Raw genomic sequence first — 18,317 nt, forward strand, 5'->3', positions numbered from 1 at the left:
TTCACATCTGTCAAGTAACTTTTTCATTTCAGTGGTTAAATATTAGTTTTTTTAATGTGTTTATATATGTATTATATAAAATATCCTGTGACCTTTTGAATCCCTGCCAATTAGCACCATCAATAAGAAGCTGAGCATGGTCTATCACTGTTTAAACTCTACCTTCTGATTGTTTGAGGTAGAATTTGAAAAATGCTCAGTGTTAACTTATATCTGTTTGAAGTGAGAGGGAAAGGGAACCTGCCACTTTTGTATACTCTAAAGTAGAAAATCACTGCTTGGCTATATTTTGTCCCTGTTTTGCAGCCCACAGAAAAGAAAGCATTTTGGAAGAAGTATAGATTTTTTTTTTTTAGTTGAATTCCAGTTAGTGCCGGATGAATAGCCTTAGGGGAGAAGTCCTGAACTGGCCTAGTGTAACCAAACTGTTTTCTTTAATGCTTCGAATAATGGCAAAGAAGAGGTCAGAATATGGAAGTGGAATAAAATGACGTATTGAAGGAAAAAGCAATCAGACCCATGGATTTTGCTTTACCTAGCATTATCCTTTACCTACTCCCTACACTTCCCCCCCAGAAGAGTTTGATTCACATCAGGGATTTGCCATAGTCATTAATTGATGACAAGGAAAAACAAAAAAACAGTGAGTTGGATATCGGGCTTTTTTTTTTTTTTTTTTTTTTTCCCTGAAATAGTATTTAAGAATCATCTAGACGTCTAGATTCCACTGCAATGTACATGGCAATATGTTTGTTTGTTTAAATGGTTTGGATGTGAGGTAGTTCTTCCAGGATTTTCTCTTATCTTCTGCTTTCTCTATCGCAAGATTATATGGAGCTTGGGGTTTCTGAGGCTCACAGGAAGATGCATCATTCTGCAAAGCTAATGTTTAATGCTTTTCCTCATAAAATATTACAAATCAAAGTCCAATAGCTTTAAATTAAATGGAGTACACATAGGAAAGTTCACCTCTGACTATGAAAGATTTGGTTAAATCCTAAAAAAGAGCTTGAAATAATTATCTATATATAGTGAATATTATTATGTACTGTAAAGCAAAAGAATCCACACAGGCATTCTTCCATACTAGGAAGAACGGAGCATTTATAAAGATCTATGGTATGTTTCATAGGTAACATATATGGGTATACTTAAGCAGTGACACACACTATGAACATCTGAACCTGAAATGTATTGTGATTTTATATTTGAACTTGAGCAATATTTACTTCATGATAAAGATAGGTATTTCTATTCTGACATTTTCAGTATGTATATATTGCCATTTTATGAGTGACCCAGTTGTAAAGTCCTTCCTGGCATTTCATGCTGTTGTGTAGGACTTGTCCTCCTATTTTAAGTGTTTCCTCTTCAGTTTCTATTTTGTTTATTTAGGGTTATATTGTACATAGTGCTATTAAGAGGTTTCTGTCTGTTACTGGTTTGTTGCCTTGGAGTAGTGATACTTCTTAATAATTTTACCTGTGCTTCCTCTTGAGAAATTTCCTTTGATTTAATTAGAAATTGGCTGCTGTTCAGCAACATATAGCCTCCTTTGTTTATAATGTGAGAGTAAAAGTATTTCTAAATTTCTTAAACTGATGAAATTACTAGTGCCTTAATAATTAAGAAGTCAATAATCTTAGCTAATCCAAGGTACTTATTGATTTTTTCAAGTTGTAAACTTATCAGGAGTGACTCTGGATTTTCTTCATTGTAAATTGATTTTCCAGAGGAAGTTGACATTCTAATATGGATTAGAATGATTTAGCTAACCAAGACAAATAACTATTGTGAAATGTTATCCTAGCTTCACTAGTTATGAAAAGCTCCGATTTTGACTTCTATGTGAAATGTAGGCACTCAACTGTGGACAAAATAGAGCATTCTTTAGACTTCAAAACTCCATTTTATTGTTACATATATTATCTTTATGTGGCTTATTATCTGAGTGGTTTGTTCCTGATGAAATATATCTTTTCTTGAATCATTTATTACTGACATATTTCAGAGTTCAAATTAGAGCTAAATTTAAAATTTAATAATTTATAGTTATGTCTAATGTAAACTTTAGTAGTTACTTACAGTTGGTTACTCTATGATTCTGTGATGTCATTAGTATTTAGTCACTGTATCATGTGACTGTACATCGAGTACATGTCAGGTAAAGTCAAAAAATCATGCTTCCTGCTAGGAAAAATAATACCAATGTATTTTGTGCATATACCACCCTTTTTTATCCAATGGAGTTATACATAAAAGCAATGTAAAACAAATGGTCTTCAATTATTATTTAATGTGACCAGCTAATAATGTAACTTAGTTGTGATGGTGTTTGTGTAAGTTGACTTTCAAAACAGAGGAAAGCTATCACTTTATCAAAAGTCTGATTTTCTTCCAGGCACGGCAATATTACCATAGCAATATTCTTTCTTTAAATGATGTTTTCTGTTGACCACTTTTGTTTCACAGACACTGTGTTCTGTCATTTGTGCTAGAGCTAATATGTGATTTATCTCAATTTTTTGTTTTTGGAAAACTGCACTGTTTAAGAATCATCCTTCTTAATCTTTATCTATAAATGTTTCAGCGTCTATTTCATGCATTTGTCTACCTTTGTCTACATTTGTCTTCACCCTGTTTCTGTCTTTCCTTTCCTTGCATGCCTGCATGCTGTTACTCAGTACCGAGCCTTTTATTTCAAGAAATTGATGACGAAACTTGCATTCATTTTGACATGGATGAAGCTCAAGTCACCAAAATCTTCTTCCAGCCATGCTAATTCACACCTTGAAATGTCAACTACTCATGCCCTTAGAAAACTACCTATACAAAAAAGCTGTACTTTGATAGAATGTGAGGAGTCCTCTGATCAAAAGACATCTCTGCCTGTGCATAAAAAGTCTTTTGTGGACTATCCATTCATGATGATCCAGTCAAATACTCACACAAAGACTGTGGATGTGACAGTTGTTAAGAAATGGAAAATCCGAAAGGTGGAAGAAAAACCTGCCAATTGTGGCTTTCTAGGTTATAATAAGCTATTATTGAGCGACTGTGTAAGTTTATAATTATTCCTGGAACTTCAGTAAACCGTGTATTTTAAGATGTGTTATGGAGGTGAATTAGCGTTATTGTCTCATTCTAGGCACAAAATGAAATCTGGATTCACAAAGATGTTTTAGAAAAGTAAGTGTTGAGTTTAAGCCCTATTCAAATCCATGGGGTTTAGGCTCCCAAATGCTCTGGGAATCCAGGCCAGTGTCACTTAAATTGCACAGTCAGGAATAGATCACTGGTCACAGCTCTCAGTAAAATGGGTTTCACATTGCAAATGTCTTTAGTGCTATTGGCACAAAAAATAGTGCTTTCAATGTGTGTTGCATCAGTGTTGAATAGGAGAAGCACTGGGAGACAAAATAAACCGAAAAAAGAAAAAAAAAAAAGAAGACGTGAATAATAGTAAAACTGAGAATCGCAAATCACCAAAATGGAGAAAATTAAATGTAAAGAGAAAAATGAGAAAAATGTTTTGCTTCATACTGTTTTTTATAATTTGTAGGTTAATAAGAAAATACTTTTTTTTTTTTTTTTTTTTTTTGATAAATTAACCTTTATTTTTTTAGGTAGTAATCAGTTAAATAAGGATTTTCTAATATTTTGAATAAGCTTAAATCCAAAAAATCAGATGTAGATAAGATTTATTTTCATGACTAATTTCCATGACTGAAAGCTAAGTAATCACACATAACAAAGCAACAATTTCATTATTATTTGTTTTAATAATAATTAAAGTCAGTGTATAAAGTTGTGCCTCTTTATACCTCATATTCATTACTTTTCCTCAGATAATATATTCATCACTGGTACCAGTGCCATTTGTTGGCCCATGATCATTTGCTCTTTGTATGATTGTAATACTTCCAGTCCTCTGGAAGCTTTCAACAAACCTTGCACAAATCAGTCTTAAGTTTTATTTGCCTGTGTTCTCCTAGTCAACATAGTGGACACCTTATGGGTTAGCCACGTAAAGGTACGGGTTAGCAATATAAAATGCTCTGTTGTCCTTTGAAACCGTTTCTGTACTAATTAAACTGTTTATCCCTACATTTGGTACATTTTGCCATGGTTACACGTGAAATCTTTCTCCTGCAGCTTGAGGATCCCGCCATTAGATGGCAGATGGCACTTTACAAAGATTTACCAAACAGGAATGAAGATTCCTCAGATCCAGAGAAGACAGTGGAAAGAGTTCTTGATATAGCTAATGTACTTTTTCATCTGGAACAGGTGAGACATATTTTCTCAATTACATTGCCTCTTATTGTAAACAAAAGCATTCAGCCTCTCCGTTGTACTTTTCATCTGTTGAATTTAACTTTATATTATTTTTTCTTCCTTTTGGTGGCTACTGTTTAGATGCTTTCCTTTCTGGTTTTTAATCCAATATCTTGTGGTCATATCAATCATATAATGCTTTTTCAGCAGCTCCAACAATCATTTATGAGGAAAAGGACTGGTGATACATATGTTTTAGCATCCTTCTGGTGCACTGCATCTACCAGGAAGTGATCAAAAAATTGTCCGTGGAGCGTGAAATGTGATTTAAACAAACAAACAAACAAACAAACAAAAAACCTGAAAAATGTATTTTCTCAAGCTTTTTTCTTTATTCGAGATACTTGAATTATGGAATTAGAAAGAAACTTAAACTGGCTACATGAATATCTGATTAGAAGTTGCACACTTTAGCTATATAAAGCTGGACAGCGAGATGGCTTGAAAGATGACTTCTCTATTCACTGTATACCAATTAGAAAAAATGTAAGAAGAATTTCCAATTGACAAAATAATTTGCTAAATTTTGACATTTAAAAAATTCTATGTTAGTACATCCTACAAATCAAAGACTATTTAGTAAGTTTAATTTTCTCATTTTGCTTACTGAACTGTATTTTTAACTTCAGATATTTTTCTGTGGTTGCAAGTCTATTTTATTTTATTTTATTTTATTTTATTATTTTTATTTTATTTTATTATTTTTATTTTATTTTATTATTTTTATTTTATTTTATTTTTATTTTTATTTTATTTTAATTTAATTTTGTTTTTTATACTGAAGAAGCAGCATATTAACCTTAAGGGCATTTCTAGTGGCAGAGATAAGCACTGCTGGTTGCACCATAGACTGTTAAGTGATCGCACATAAAATTTGCTTTTTTTTTTTGTTTTTTTCCCTTTTGAAAGAATACTTAAAAATTCAAGGCTGTCTTGCTCTCTTACTAGATTTTTTGATTTCAGAAGCTTGGCACAGATTTTCATGTAAGGAAGCTTCCATACTTTGAAGAGGCCACTGGTTCAGTCAAGTAGGAATCTGAGGGACATATGGAAGTACTTGTATATACTTTGTGGTACTTGCTTGCTTGCTGAGTGACCCTCAGAAATCTTGGTATCCCGCATACACTGTATATTGATGTAAATACATCAATACAATACAGTATATTGATGTAATATATATGTAATGACATATATCCCAGTTGTTCTTTTCTCACACATCTTCTCTATATAGTTTACCAGCCTTGCAGACTGGCAAATTCAGCAGATTTACATAGTTGAATAGAAGATGAAAAAGAGGAAGTCACTAAAGTTTACCTGCTACTGAATGCATGTAGATCAAATAAAAAAGTGATAGAATGTGTAGTAAAAGCACGGCAATCATGTTAGCCTACTAGAGAAAGAGTTCTGTTCCAGAATCAATTTCACTGAACCTCAAAATACCCTCAATAAAAAATAAGAATACCCTGGATTTCCCTCAAAATACCATATGGATGTTTCATGTCAATAGTTTTAATGAGGTAAATGCTACCTACTTTTATTCTGTGTACTTGGAAACTTTTTGTTTCGGGATTTGGCCCCACAGCTTCACTTCTCTTCTATAGGCAAGTGCTCAGGTATAGTTTTTTTGTTGTTGTTGTTTTGTTTTGTTTTGCTTTGCTGTTTGCTTCTGTCACTGAATGGGTAATTCTGTGTCTTTAGAAATAATGGATATATAATCACTGGGACTGTTTCTGTGATAAACTGTAGTAGTTCTTTGTTCTTCATATACAAATACTCTGGCCACTTTCCCTATGGCACTTGGAAGAATCAGTACTTCAGCTATTTGTTTGTATTTTCTTTCCTTGCACAACTAATTTATTTGTTTGTATTATTTTCAGAGATCCGCTTGTGTAGGCCGAGGCTATTTCTTTTGGGAAAGTATAGAGAGTTTGTTTTTGAAGACATTACTAACTATCTAACTTTCACATTTGGATTTGTCTGACTTCTAAATTGTTAGCACTGACTTTGTTTTGTGTTTGTAAATATGTTTGCAGTGAATACTTTTCTATCTTTTCTCATCAATAACAAATTTTTTCACTTGTGTTTTATATTTTGAAAAAAAACGTGTTTTAGAATACTGCCATTTAATCTTACAAGTGTAATTCTCCAATTTTACTGAATGCTTTGCGGTATTTTTAGTCAGTTTAATTAAATGCTTATTGTTTAACTATGAGTAATTTTTGGTATTTCAATAAACTGCTGAAGTCCTCTTTGATAACTACATGTATGTGTGGATTTAATACTCATTGTTCATAAACATCATCATCACTTCATATTCTACGACAAAATGTTTTATTTTAATACTAGCCAGAATCACTAAATCTTTCAGATTAGGGGTGCTAACTTCCATAGATTTCTTTTGATGGTGCTGGAAGACAGAGGATATTATTCCACTAGCCCAGTAGTCTGTAAAACAAACCACTGAAAAAACAAACAAACCACTCTTCTTCCCCAACCTGTCCCAAACAATCCCAACATTACAGGAGTAGTGTAACTTAAATCAAACTTTATGGAGCAGATTTATATAGAGTAAATTGCAAAAACTGTGAATAGACCATGTGAAAGGAATCATCTGTAGCACAGCCTGGAATCAAAGTTCCCAGCCAGTCAGGCTATGTACTGTTGGTCTTTTGGACCATAACTTCTGATTTTCTGATGGAAACTAGGGTAGAAGGTAGAACAAAGGAAAATGAAAGAATATGAGAATAGAGCAGACCCAATCTTATCTCATGCTACTTTAAAGCCAGGAGGCAGAAAGTGAATTAATCTGAAAGCAGATCTGCAACATTATGAAATGTAGCTGAATAAGATATTTTGGAATATCTTATGTTCATTGTAGCTATTTAGATTCGTGGAAGAGATTTAGTTCTAACTAAGAGTCTGTGCCTGTGTCTCACTTTTAAAGTTAATTTGTTTCCATTGTAGCTGGTCATGGTAAATATTACAAATAAGCACTTAATAGTATTTAGGAAGACTCCCTCTGAGCCTGTACATGTACACCTCTGTGAAAGTGTACAATTTAACGCTATGCAAAGAGTAGTGTACCAAAGGAAGAGTGAGTGAAATTCTTTGTAATAAAATATAAGATTTCCTGGCAGATGGTTTCAAGATAATAATACTCCATCTGGAAGACCTAAGAAGTAGGATTAAGTAAACAAAGAAAATAAATATACCATAAAAGGAAAGGGAAATTTTGTTTTAGTTTTACTTTTTTTTTAAATTGGATTTCTACAATTTGACTGACCACTTGAATGAACTCTGTCTGGAACACGTTTTTCCATTTCTTATTCATCTCTGATCTTTCCAGTTGATTTATGTTATCTAACATTTTTATTATTATTACTATGCCCAGACAGTGGAGACTTTGCCATATTCTTTATTTTTCCATATATATTTTATGTAACAGGTTGAACATCCTCAGCGGTCCAAAAAAGCAGTGTGGCATAAGCTGCTGTCTAAACAGAGGAAAAGAGCAGTGGTTGCCTGCTTTAGAATGGCACCATTATATAATCTACCAAGGTAAGTGCTATATTTGTTTTATCATTTACAAATGTGAATACAAATGTGTGTTTTTGCTCATACAATTCTATTTGGTGAGATCTGAATGAAGAATGACATGCAAACCAATAATTGGGAAACTATGCAGTAATGTACACTGTATGTTTCTTTTAGTAGATCTTATTACTTACTTCTAGTATATGTTCTGAAGAAAAATAAGAAATACATTTTTAAATTTGTGGTTCTCTCCTTCTGACATTTTTCCACCTGTTTTTTTCTGGTGTGTTTGCTTTTTTGAAAAGTATACATATTTCACAGGAGATAAATTTAGAAATGGATATAATGGGGTCATTGTAATTACCATCTTTGGAGATAAATGTCTTCCTAAGATATGGTATAGCTCTTGAACTGGGGAGTTACCTTTAATATTTGATGCTACATTTTCTATATAGAGGAAATAAATTGACATTATTTGTCTAAAAATTTGTCTATTTACTCTGCACTTTTGATAAGAGCGGAGTGTTCTTTTTCTACTAGGAAATTATGCATATACTGTAGCTTCACACCTTTTTCTTCTTTCCTGGTTAAAGGAGGCTAGGATCTATAGCCAGGTGAGTCCTGAGATTTTGGAAGGAAAGAATATTCAAGAAACGCAAAGGAATCTGTTTTTTCGTGCAGTTGCTGAAAATAATTTCAAGAACATGTATCTGATATATTCAACATAATATAATTCTCTTTTGTTCTCAGAAGCATGCATATTTTTACTGTTAAAACAGTTAGTAGGGTGAGTTTAAGCACAAAGGCATGAGATGTCATACCATCCTGAAATGATGCTGTCTTGATAGTTGAAAATAGAACCAATATATTTACATCTGTAGCTCTTCTTACTTATAACAAATAGATCACCTGCACATAACTAATATCCCATATATTTCAATTATATTATTTAATAATTCAGTTATTCCAGTTATCTTCCTTTTCAGTATGTGCAATTGAGAGTTGTTTTAAAGAATTAGGAATAATGATAACATTCTTCATAGAGACATATTTATCACACAGTCTATTTTGTATTGAATTCTTAATGAAACAAACAACAACAATAACAACAAAAACAACTAAACAAAAAAACACACAAAACTGTAAACCTCATCATTGGCTTAATCCCTCTCCCCTAGCCTCACCAGATATTTAATTTCATGGAAAAAGTTGGTTTATAATTTGAAATGTGTGAGTCTAATCCTGAACATTCAAAAAATGTAATTATTTGAGCACAATACAATGCTATCTATTGCTGTTATCATACTGAAATTAAAATTATATGAAAACATTTCTTATTCAAAATAAAATTAAATAATGTGGTAAAATGCTTTTATCTTGCACTAGTGTTTAAATTTCTTTAAAGTTCTACTTATTATTTGTTACTGAAATCATTATTACGTTAATATTTGTGAAACTCGTATCAAAAAGTGATGTTTCAATTTGAGAATTTGAATCTAAAGATAAGTTTTAATAGAATGTTTTGGACTCGTTTTGCTGTAGAAATTCAGCTTCCCTTTTAAGCAGTAGCTGTAATGTAGGGACACTTCTCCAAACTAAATGAAATCTATTTGACCAGATTTTCTCCTTATAAATGTAAAGCTTTTCTTTTAATTTTCTTTTTCTTAGGCATCGAGCTGTCAATCTCTTTCTTCAAGGCTATGATAAATCATGGATTGAGACAGAAGAACACTATTTTGAAGACAAACTGATAGAAGATTTAGCAGTATGTCTGTGTGCAAAGGGTTGTGGGAATGTATTATGGATTAACATTAACATATAATCGTAACTATAAGACTGTGGGGTACATAAGAGATCATCTAAGCTATCTCTGCTAAAAGGTGTGAGCTATAATCAAGTCACTCTGACAGTTGTTAAAAATCAGAAAAAAGCGGAGATTACAAAATCCCCTTAGGCAATCTGCCTCAGGGCTTCAATAACCATATTATAAAACTTTTTTGTCTAAATTACATGCCAGTTGCTGTCATTGCCATAACTTTCAGCAGCTGCCCTGTGGAAAATGGTTTATTCCCTTCTTTCTTTGCAGTTAACTTTTATGTATTTGAAGACATTATAACCCACATTAAAGCCATTTAAGTCAAAAGGTTAGAATGGGAAACTAGAGTGGTTCTAGTCTAAGATTAATCACTCTCACAGAAATAGACAGGAAAAGGGTATTCATTGGGACTATCCATGCAGAAGAGTCTTCTTGTACTGTTGGTCAGGGAAGTGAGGATTTTTCCCAGCAGTCAAATTTTAGACTTTAGTCATAAGCTTGATAAGTCCTTGGACTGATTTTCAGGTAAGGCTTGTGTCCTCAACCTTTATAATCATCTCTCAGAAAGGAGGTTTTCATGAGGATTCAGCAAGAACTAGGTCAGAAAATATTTGTAGTAGGAAATGTTTCCCTTCCTGGAGGACCAAGACAGACTTTTTATAGGGAGGAGGGCCAGCTCTCTACAATAGGGAAAGAAAGCTAAATAGAAAATTGTTATTAGGAAAAACGAATAAACAAAAAAACAAAACCAATAATTGTTAATTTGCTTTTAACTGTTCAAAGTTTGTGCATAAAACCAACTGCCCAAGTTGTGAACTATTTTGAAAATAAGGATCAAAATAACAAAAAAAGTGTCAGTAGCAATAATTTCAACACAAACAGACTATGGAAATTCATTGTCTGCCTGCACACATGCAGAATTCGTTTCTTGTGACAACCTGATTGTGGTCTAAGCATTATGAAAAAGCAAGAGACTTGTACACAAATGCTTTTTGTACGACCTTTTAAACTGATATTTTAGTATGTCCCAGCACATTTTAAATGTTTAAATAATGCATGTTCCTTGCGAAAATATTGCCGTTTTAGCAGTTTAGAGTGTGTGTATATGTATATGGAATGTGGAGCAGCACAGCTCTTTGTGTGTGCATGTGTTGTGAAGGTATGTATGTGTGAAGAACCCAGCACAGCCATTTGATTACACTTTGAGGTTGTCTCCATATTTTGTCAATGAAGCTGCATCATTTCCAAGTTTATGTAGAACTTCTTGTGAAAAACTGCTTTAGGGAAGACAGAAACAAACTGGATTGGCTCCTATATCTTCCTTTAATAAAGGACCACAGGCATTCACATCACATTCAGTAACTCCGCAAGAATACAGATAAGTTTGTCTCCAGCCCTCTCTTGAGGATGTATTAAACCTTTCATTCAGAAGAGTGATCAGAAATCTCTTTTAAATTGATTTCTGTTAAATTCTTGCTGCTTTATAGCACTCCTCTGGAGGCTGAACTCTTCAGCTCTGTGCAGTAGGTTCAGACTGTTGTGTTGTGTTTATTATGTTGCTGGTGAAGGTTCTCTGACCCTCTTAGAGAAAATGTACCAAGGTGTAATAAGGAATTAAAGACTTATTGGCCAACCAAGATGGAATCATAGCCCAGGCTGTGGTGATAGATCTCATCTGGAAGACTTGAAAGGAAAAGCCTTGGACTGTGCTTCAAGCATTGCCTGACATTTCTGAACTGTTCAGGTATTGAGTAGAATACTGTAACAAACCAGTGCTCAGAGACTATAGCCAAGACTTCATATCCATGAGCTCTCTGTAGTCAGTAAACTACAATTATAATTGTAAACTACAATTATAATTGTAACTAAGCCATAATTACTATGGCTTAGTAATTACTTTTTCAGAACTGAGAATTTTGAACTCTCTTTTCTGCTAAGTGAAAATAGTTTAAAGGAAGAAATTCAGTGAAAACTCTCTCCTTCCTGACTTTGCCAGATCCAGGCCTGTGGTGGGGCATTTGCTGGGATTTAGGATGAGTGCTTTCATCTTCTTAAGCATAGGACTGGGCCAAAGCAGGTTTGCTTCTTGAATTTTCTATCCATAAGGATTTTATACAAAAGTGGCACTACTATACATTTAATTAAAGAAAAAGATAAAAATCTTCAATGAGATTGAAATGAAGAGCAGGGGAGGCTTCTCATCTTCCTCCCCCCCAGCAGTAATAACGTTATTACTGATTACAGTTATAATTTGCCTTGTTCAGATCTTGGTATTTATATTGGAAATATTGTCATATATTGAAAAATGTGAAGTGAACCTTGCATAGCCAGCATAACTATTTTCACTTCAAATTGTAAAAGTACACTAGCTTGTGAAACAGACATGCATACAAGTCAAGTAGAAGTGAATTCTCAGCTGCAACCAGTCATGTTTGCTACAACTGAGTTGAAAAAATGGACTTCACAGGCCATATATGCAATGTCATATGCAAAGAACATTCATACAGTAACATTTTTGGTGCTAGCACAACACTTTTTTCTTGGTAAAAAACTCCATTCTCTTTACACCTGTCATGTGGCCAACACTTTCTTATTGATAACAGATAACATCTGGCATTTTATTATTAGTATTGTTATTATTACTTCTGCAGTTTTAACAATGCATACAATTCTTTTCATCAGTATTTCAGTGTATACTGCTAGGTGAAAATGAGAAGGAAGAGTGTGCATAACTTATGCAGCAAGTTTTCTGTGAATTACAAGATACAAGTGCCGGGTCCTGCACCTGGGACGGGGAAACCCTGGCTGCACGTACAGACTGGGCGATGAGACGCTGGAGAGCAGCCTAGGAGAGAGGGATCTGGGGGTCGTGGTAGACAGCAAGTTGAATATGAGCCAGCAATGTGCCCTGGCAGCCAGGAGGGCCAATCGTGTCCTGGGGTGCATCAAGCACGGCATCGCTAGTGGGTCAAGGGAGGTGATTGTCCCGCTCTACTCTGCGCTGGTGCGGCCTCACCTCGAGTACTGTGTGCAGTTCTGGGCACCACAGTATAAAAAGGACATGAAACTGTTGGAAAGTGTCCAGAGGAGGGCTACGAAGATGGTGAAAGGCCTGGAGGGGAAGACGTACGAGGAACGGCTGAGGTCACTGGGCCTGTTCAGCCTGGAGAAGAGGAGGCTGAGGGGAGACCTCATCACAGTCTACAACTTCCTCGTAAGGGGGTGTCGAGAGGCAGGAGACCTTTTCTCCATTAACACTAGTGACAGGACCCGCGGGAACGGGGTTAAGCTGAGGCAGGGGAAATTTAGGCTGGACGTCAGGAGGGGGTTCTTCACAGAGAGGGTGGTTGCACACTGGAACAGGCTCCCCAGGGAAGTGGTCACTGCACCGAGCCTGTCTGAATTTAAGAAGAGATTGGACTGTGCACTTAGTCACATGGTCTGAACTTTTGGGTAGACCTGTGCGGTGTCAAGAGTTGGACTTGATGATCCTTAAGGGTCCCTTCCAACTCAGGATATTCTATGATTCTATGATTCTATGATACTTTGTAGAAAAATATGTCTGGATGAAGGAAATTTTTGAACAGCTAGTATGAAAAACTCATGATCTGAAATGTCTTTTGGCAAAAGACAAGAAGTCAGAGGACAAATTTTGTGTAGATTATTTTCAAAACATTACTTCAGTGATTGGCATCTTGTTATCTGAGTATATTTTCTTTTTGCAGTGAACTAACCACAGCTGTCTAAACCTGAAAGCAAAATAGCCACGTGAAAAAAAAACACAAACACAGAAAACCTATTCATGTGTATGTTTAAGTTATTGATTGATATATTTTTATAAATTATTGGTATTGATATTCTGATATTCTAAAGTTCTCCATTACTGGTAGACATGGCTCATTCTGGCTGAAGCTATTGGTGAGCTTCAAGTTTGTATAATGCTCGTCAGGGAACATTATGTTCCTCAGGGAACATTATACCTGGCATAGCACTTGGAACAAAGGATTTTAATTTTTAGCTGATGAGGCTTGTTAACATAGGGAGAAACAGGCTACTGTTTTTGCTACCTAAGGAAAGGATGGCTTCTGATTACCACTCATTCTGAATGACGAGAGTAGAAGACTGAAGGTCTTTTCAGAATTTAGAAAAGAGGGTTGAGAAGAGGAGATCCAAAGGTTTGCATATAGTATCATCTTTGTAAGTCTTCATGGTGTAGGTTAAACTCAGTCAGGATCACTTACTTTGCTTGGAATTTGTTTCCTCCTGGTTGTCCAGGTCAAGAATTATGTATGTGAGTATTTAAAGTTTAATAAATTGCACAGAGTAAAACATTTTTCATAATAAATAATATAATGTACTTTTAAAAAAAGTAATCTTTATTTCATTTTTTTTTCCCCTAAAGAAACCTGGAGAGGAACCAACAGAAGAAGATGAAAACCTTAAAAGAGTTGATCCTTTACATCAACTTATTCTGCTATTCAGTCGAACAGCCTTAACTGAAAAATGGTAGGGATAGTGTGAAAGACTTCAGAGTGTATGCAGATTTTCAGATTACTTCTGTATTTGAAGATATCCATGTCTCTGTTTAAGTCAGATTCCATAGGCTAGGCCAGAACCTGTGCATATGTAAACATGGTGAGTTTGAGTTACACTGGAACTTCTCTAGCCTGTGGTAGTATGTGGGGCGCAATAACCCCAAGCAGAGCTACAGACTGGGAGAGGAATGGTTGGAGAGCTGCCAGGCAGAGAAGGACCTGGGAGTGATGGTGGATAGTCAGCTGAATATGAGCCAGCAGTGTGCTCAGGTGGCCAAGAAGGCCAACGGCATCCTGGCTTGTATCAGGAACAGCGTGACCAGCAGGGCGAGGGAGGTGATCATCCCCCTGTACTCAGCTCTGGTGAGGCCGCACCTCGAGTACTGTGTTCAGTTTTGGGCCCCTCGCTACAAGAAGGACATCGAGGTGCTTGAGCGGGTGCAGAGAAGGGCGACGAAGCTGGTGAGGGGCCTGGAGAACAAGTCCTACGAGGAGCGGCTGAGGGAGCTGGGCTTGTTCAGCCTGGAGAAGAGGAGGCTCAGGGGTGACCTTATCGCTCTTTTTAGGTACCTCAAGGGAGGCTGTAGCGAGGTGGGGGTTGGCCTGTTCTCCCATGTGCCTGGTGACAGGACGAGAGGGAATGGGCTTAAGTTGAGCCAGGGGAGTTTTAGGTTAGATGTTAGGAAGAACTTCTTCACTGAAAGGGTTGTGAGGCACTGGAACAGGCTGCCCAGGGAAGTGGTGGAGTCACCATCCCTGGAAGTCTTCAAAAGACGTTTAGATGTAGAGCTTAGGGATATGGTTTAGTGGAGGGCTGTTAGCGTTAGGTTGGAGGTTGGACTCGATGACCTTGAGGTCTCTTCCAACCTAGAAATTCTGTGATTCTGTGATTCTGTGAAGACTTTTTAACATGACTGATAATGAGATTTAATGAGTTTTCTAGAGGCACAAAGACGTGCCTATGCACTTTGTCACAGTCCTGGATGCTATATTCCTGGCTGTGTTCAGGACTTACTATGTCTCTGTCTTCTGTGTTCCCTATTCACAGTGATATTCTAATTATTAAATATATTTCTAGGAAAAAAATAAAAATTAACTTTGCTATCTTTGATTGAACTTTTTATTTTTTATTTTTTTATTTCTGTGTACTGTGTTTGTAGTTGGCTTTGCTTTTCAGTCTGTATTAGTTAATCTAGTCCTCATTTTCAAAAAAAGATTTTTCTAATTAATTATAAGTGCAGAAATCCTTTAAAATATTTTTAACGTGCTTAAAAATATTTTGGAGCTCAAATTCTACTTGTATTGCTCTAATCTTCTGTCTCTTCCCTTTCCTCTCTCCATTACCCAGCAAACTGGAGGAAGATTTTCTCTATATGGCTTATGCTGACATTATGGCAAAGGTAATTTTTTAAATGTAAAAGATCTTTTACATCTTTTCTGTTTTGTTAATGTTAATAATGAAGATCAAGAGAAATTGTGTAACACAAACTAAGCCTTCGCCTCCTCTGGGCTTATTAGTAAATGTTTTCTTTTTTGCATGGTATCAGAGTTGCCATGATGAAGAAGATGATGATGGTGAAGAAGAAGTGAAAAGTTTTGAAGTAAGATTGTACTTTTTTTTTTTTTTTGTTCATGGATTTTTTTTCTTGTCATACTAGACATTTTTCATAGCTTCTAACTGACATTTATGTTTCTTGGTTCATGGCTTACTGCAGCTTATTATGCCAGTGAACTGCATGTCAGAAGCTGAATTGGCAAAATATGAGTCATCAGATTCACAGTAAAACAAGAACAGTTGTGTCACCTAATATAAGACTATTTTTAGAGTACTTTAACATATGCTATATGTTCATCTGATTGATTTTAACTTTTTAGTTGGTGAAGAGAAATGTCTTGGGTAGGATTTTATTCTGCAAGTCTGATAACAGGCTGTATCTTCTAAAGTATCAAGTCCTACTTTAATTTGCATGGTTAAAATACTGAAATTGTACTGATTTTTTGCAGTAGCCATTCACATTCAGTACTAGCAATTTGTTCAGAATTTTTATGTTCACGTATATATGTGAAGATATATATGTGAGTACTTCTTAATAGTAACATATATACGTATAGTACTTCTTAATAAAAGGTTAGCTTCTGTTTATCAACACTGCTAAGCTTTTTATTACATTGAGAATAAGAAAGCTGTATTTATTGTTCATTAAATGCTGACTTTTTAGTGATTGTCTCTACATAAGGAAACACAAATGCATGCATTGCTTTGCAAGAGTAAGAGATGCAAGTCCTTGTTATGCATTTGCTCTGGGATCTTTCTCTCTTTTTCCATCAATAATGTGAAAGTCACATGAAATTTGTCATTCTGAGGGGCAGTGAGAGAATTAGCTTGTTAAAATTTTAAGGATGATACGTAGTTACATTTACTGCATTAAAAACTGTCTTATATTTTCAAATCAATTAATACGTATATTTAGTATATTTACTAAAGCACAGAAACATGAAATGCATGCTTGTATTATTTTTCAAAAAAAAAAAGTCTAAATATACTGATTTATTTGATATAAAAATATCTGTGCTGCTATGATTTTAGACCAGTGCTTTGAGGTATGCTTAATATTACTCTCATTGTTTTGTACATATCAGATGTTCCATATATTTTCTAGATGCTGTGTGAGATAGCACTGAGTTGTTCATGTATATATTTCTTATTTGGGAATTTCTTATACAGAAATTAGAAAAAATACCAAATTCTTTTCAGTCCTTCAGAAGTTCTAGTCCAATTGAATTGCAACTAACATACCTAATATTTAAAATTCTGTTTCATGATAAATACTTAAGTTTGAATCCAAATTACAGTGCTCCTTGTAATGTTTTATTTTTGGAACAATATATATGACATTATCTAATCAAAACATATTTATTTCCATAAGCTTTTGTCAGTTAGCCCACAGATGCTTGTTAGATAATTAAAAGACTTACACTTGCAAATATGAAAGTTTATAATTAGTAATTAAAATGAATGAAAAATGTTATCAGTAAGGTTTTTATTAATGCTCCTTACCTAAGTTATAATGGGTTTCTTGTTCTGCATTCCACCATATTTTTTGAGAGATTTTACTCATTTGTATTTCATTATTATTTTTTTCTGTAGCTATGAAACTTCTGTTCAAATAATGTATTAACTTTTCAAAAGACAATTTTGTATATGTATTTGGTCAGACACTTACCTGCAGAAAAAAAAAATTGGACTTTTTTTTCTTATTCCTATTTTGCTTCTTGTCCTTGCCCTTCCTTAAGGTCACAGGATCCCAACGCAGCAAGGTAAAACAAAAAAAAAAAAAGTGTGTGTGTATTTGTCTGGGTCTATTTTTGTGACTTTTAGGCCCAACGTCTTGGATAAGTTCATCTAAAGGGTCTTGAAAACATTTCTAATGTTTTAGTTCCAGCATAACATCTCTCTAACAAACTCTTGTACACAGACTCTTACTAAAGGCTCCAAGAATTATTTATATGGAATTTCATACATAAATGCATTGCCATTTGGGGGAAAACTGAGTGTCATTTGGCTTGTTCATATTATTCTACTATTCTTGCTTTTTGTGCATAAGTTATCTTCTTTCAGATTATAATTTAAATTGAATGATTTAACTAATTTGGATGTCTTTTAAGGGATTTTTTTTCTGCATCTTAGCAGATATGCATGCATTTCTGATATACTAGCAGAACTGTTCCAGTAGTTGTCACAGTGGTAGCGTCAGTTATATTGTAGTTTATCTATATTTCAGATCCTTTGGAGTGGTCTCAGATATTAGCCTTCACTGTCATAGTACTTGAATGAAACTCCATAGCTCAGTACCTGAAGTGATTCCTATTTGTTCGATGCTTTCTCTAAAAAAAACACCAGTGACAATTGCTGTGAAGTTTCACAGTGTTAATTATCGTTGACTTAATTTTTTAGAGTCTTTCATGTGTCACTGTGAAAGTCTCACATTTCTGACAGGTGCCCATAGCTGGAGCATCCACCTACATACCTGCTGATTTCATAGAAGTCTTGGTTCCCATTGTTGACACTGCCTGCTTGCTGATAGTGCTGCAAG

General features: G+C 34.8%; 1 protein-coding gene across 1 annotated transcript in view; it reads left to right on the plus strand.

Moving 5' to 3' along the window:
* The window catches only part of RYR2 (ryanodine receptor 2), a gene marked incomplete at both ends in the record, with an annotated part of 408,872 nt that overhangs the window by 339,761 nt on the left and 50,794 nt on the right, over positions 1 to 18,317 (plus strand). The window contains 6 exons of the mRNA XM_084285045.1: positions 4,156 to 4,290; positions 7,784 to 7,896; positions 9,541 to 9,637; positions 14,091 to 14,194; positions 15,572 to 15,623; positions 15,771 to 15,824. Coding sequence (XP_084141171.1) covers positions 4,156 to 4,290; positions 7,784 to 7,896; positions 9,541 to 9,637; positions 14,091 to 14,194; positions 15,572 to 15,623; positions 15,771 to 15,824 — 555 coding nt within the window. The remainder of the gene's footprint in view (positions 1 to 4,155; positions 4,291 to 7,783; positions 7,897 to 9,540; positions 9,638 to 14,090; positions 14,195 to 15,571; positions 15,624 to 15,770; positions 15,825 to 18,317) is intronic.

Source organism: Netta rufina, assembly GCF_964035555.1.
Source record: "Netta rufina genome assembly, chromosome: 3".
Lineage (NCBI taxonomy): Eukaryota > Metazoa > Chordata > Aves > Anseriformes > Anatidae > Netta > Netta rufina.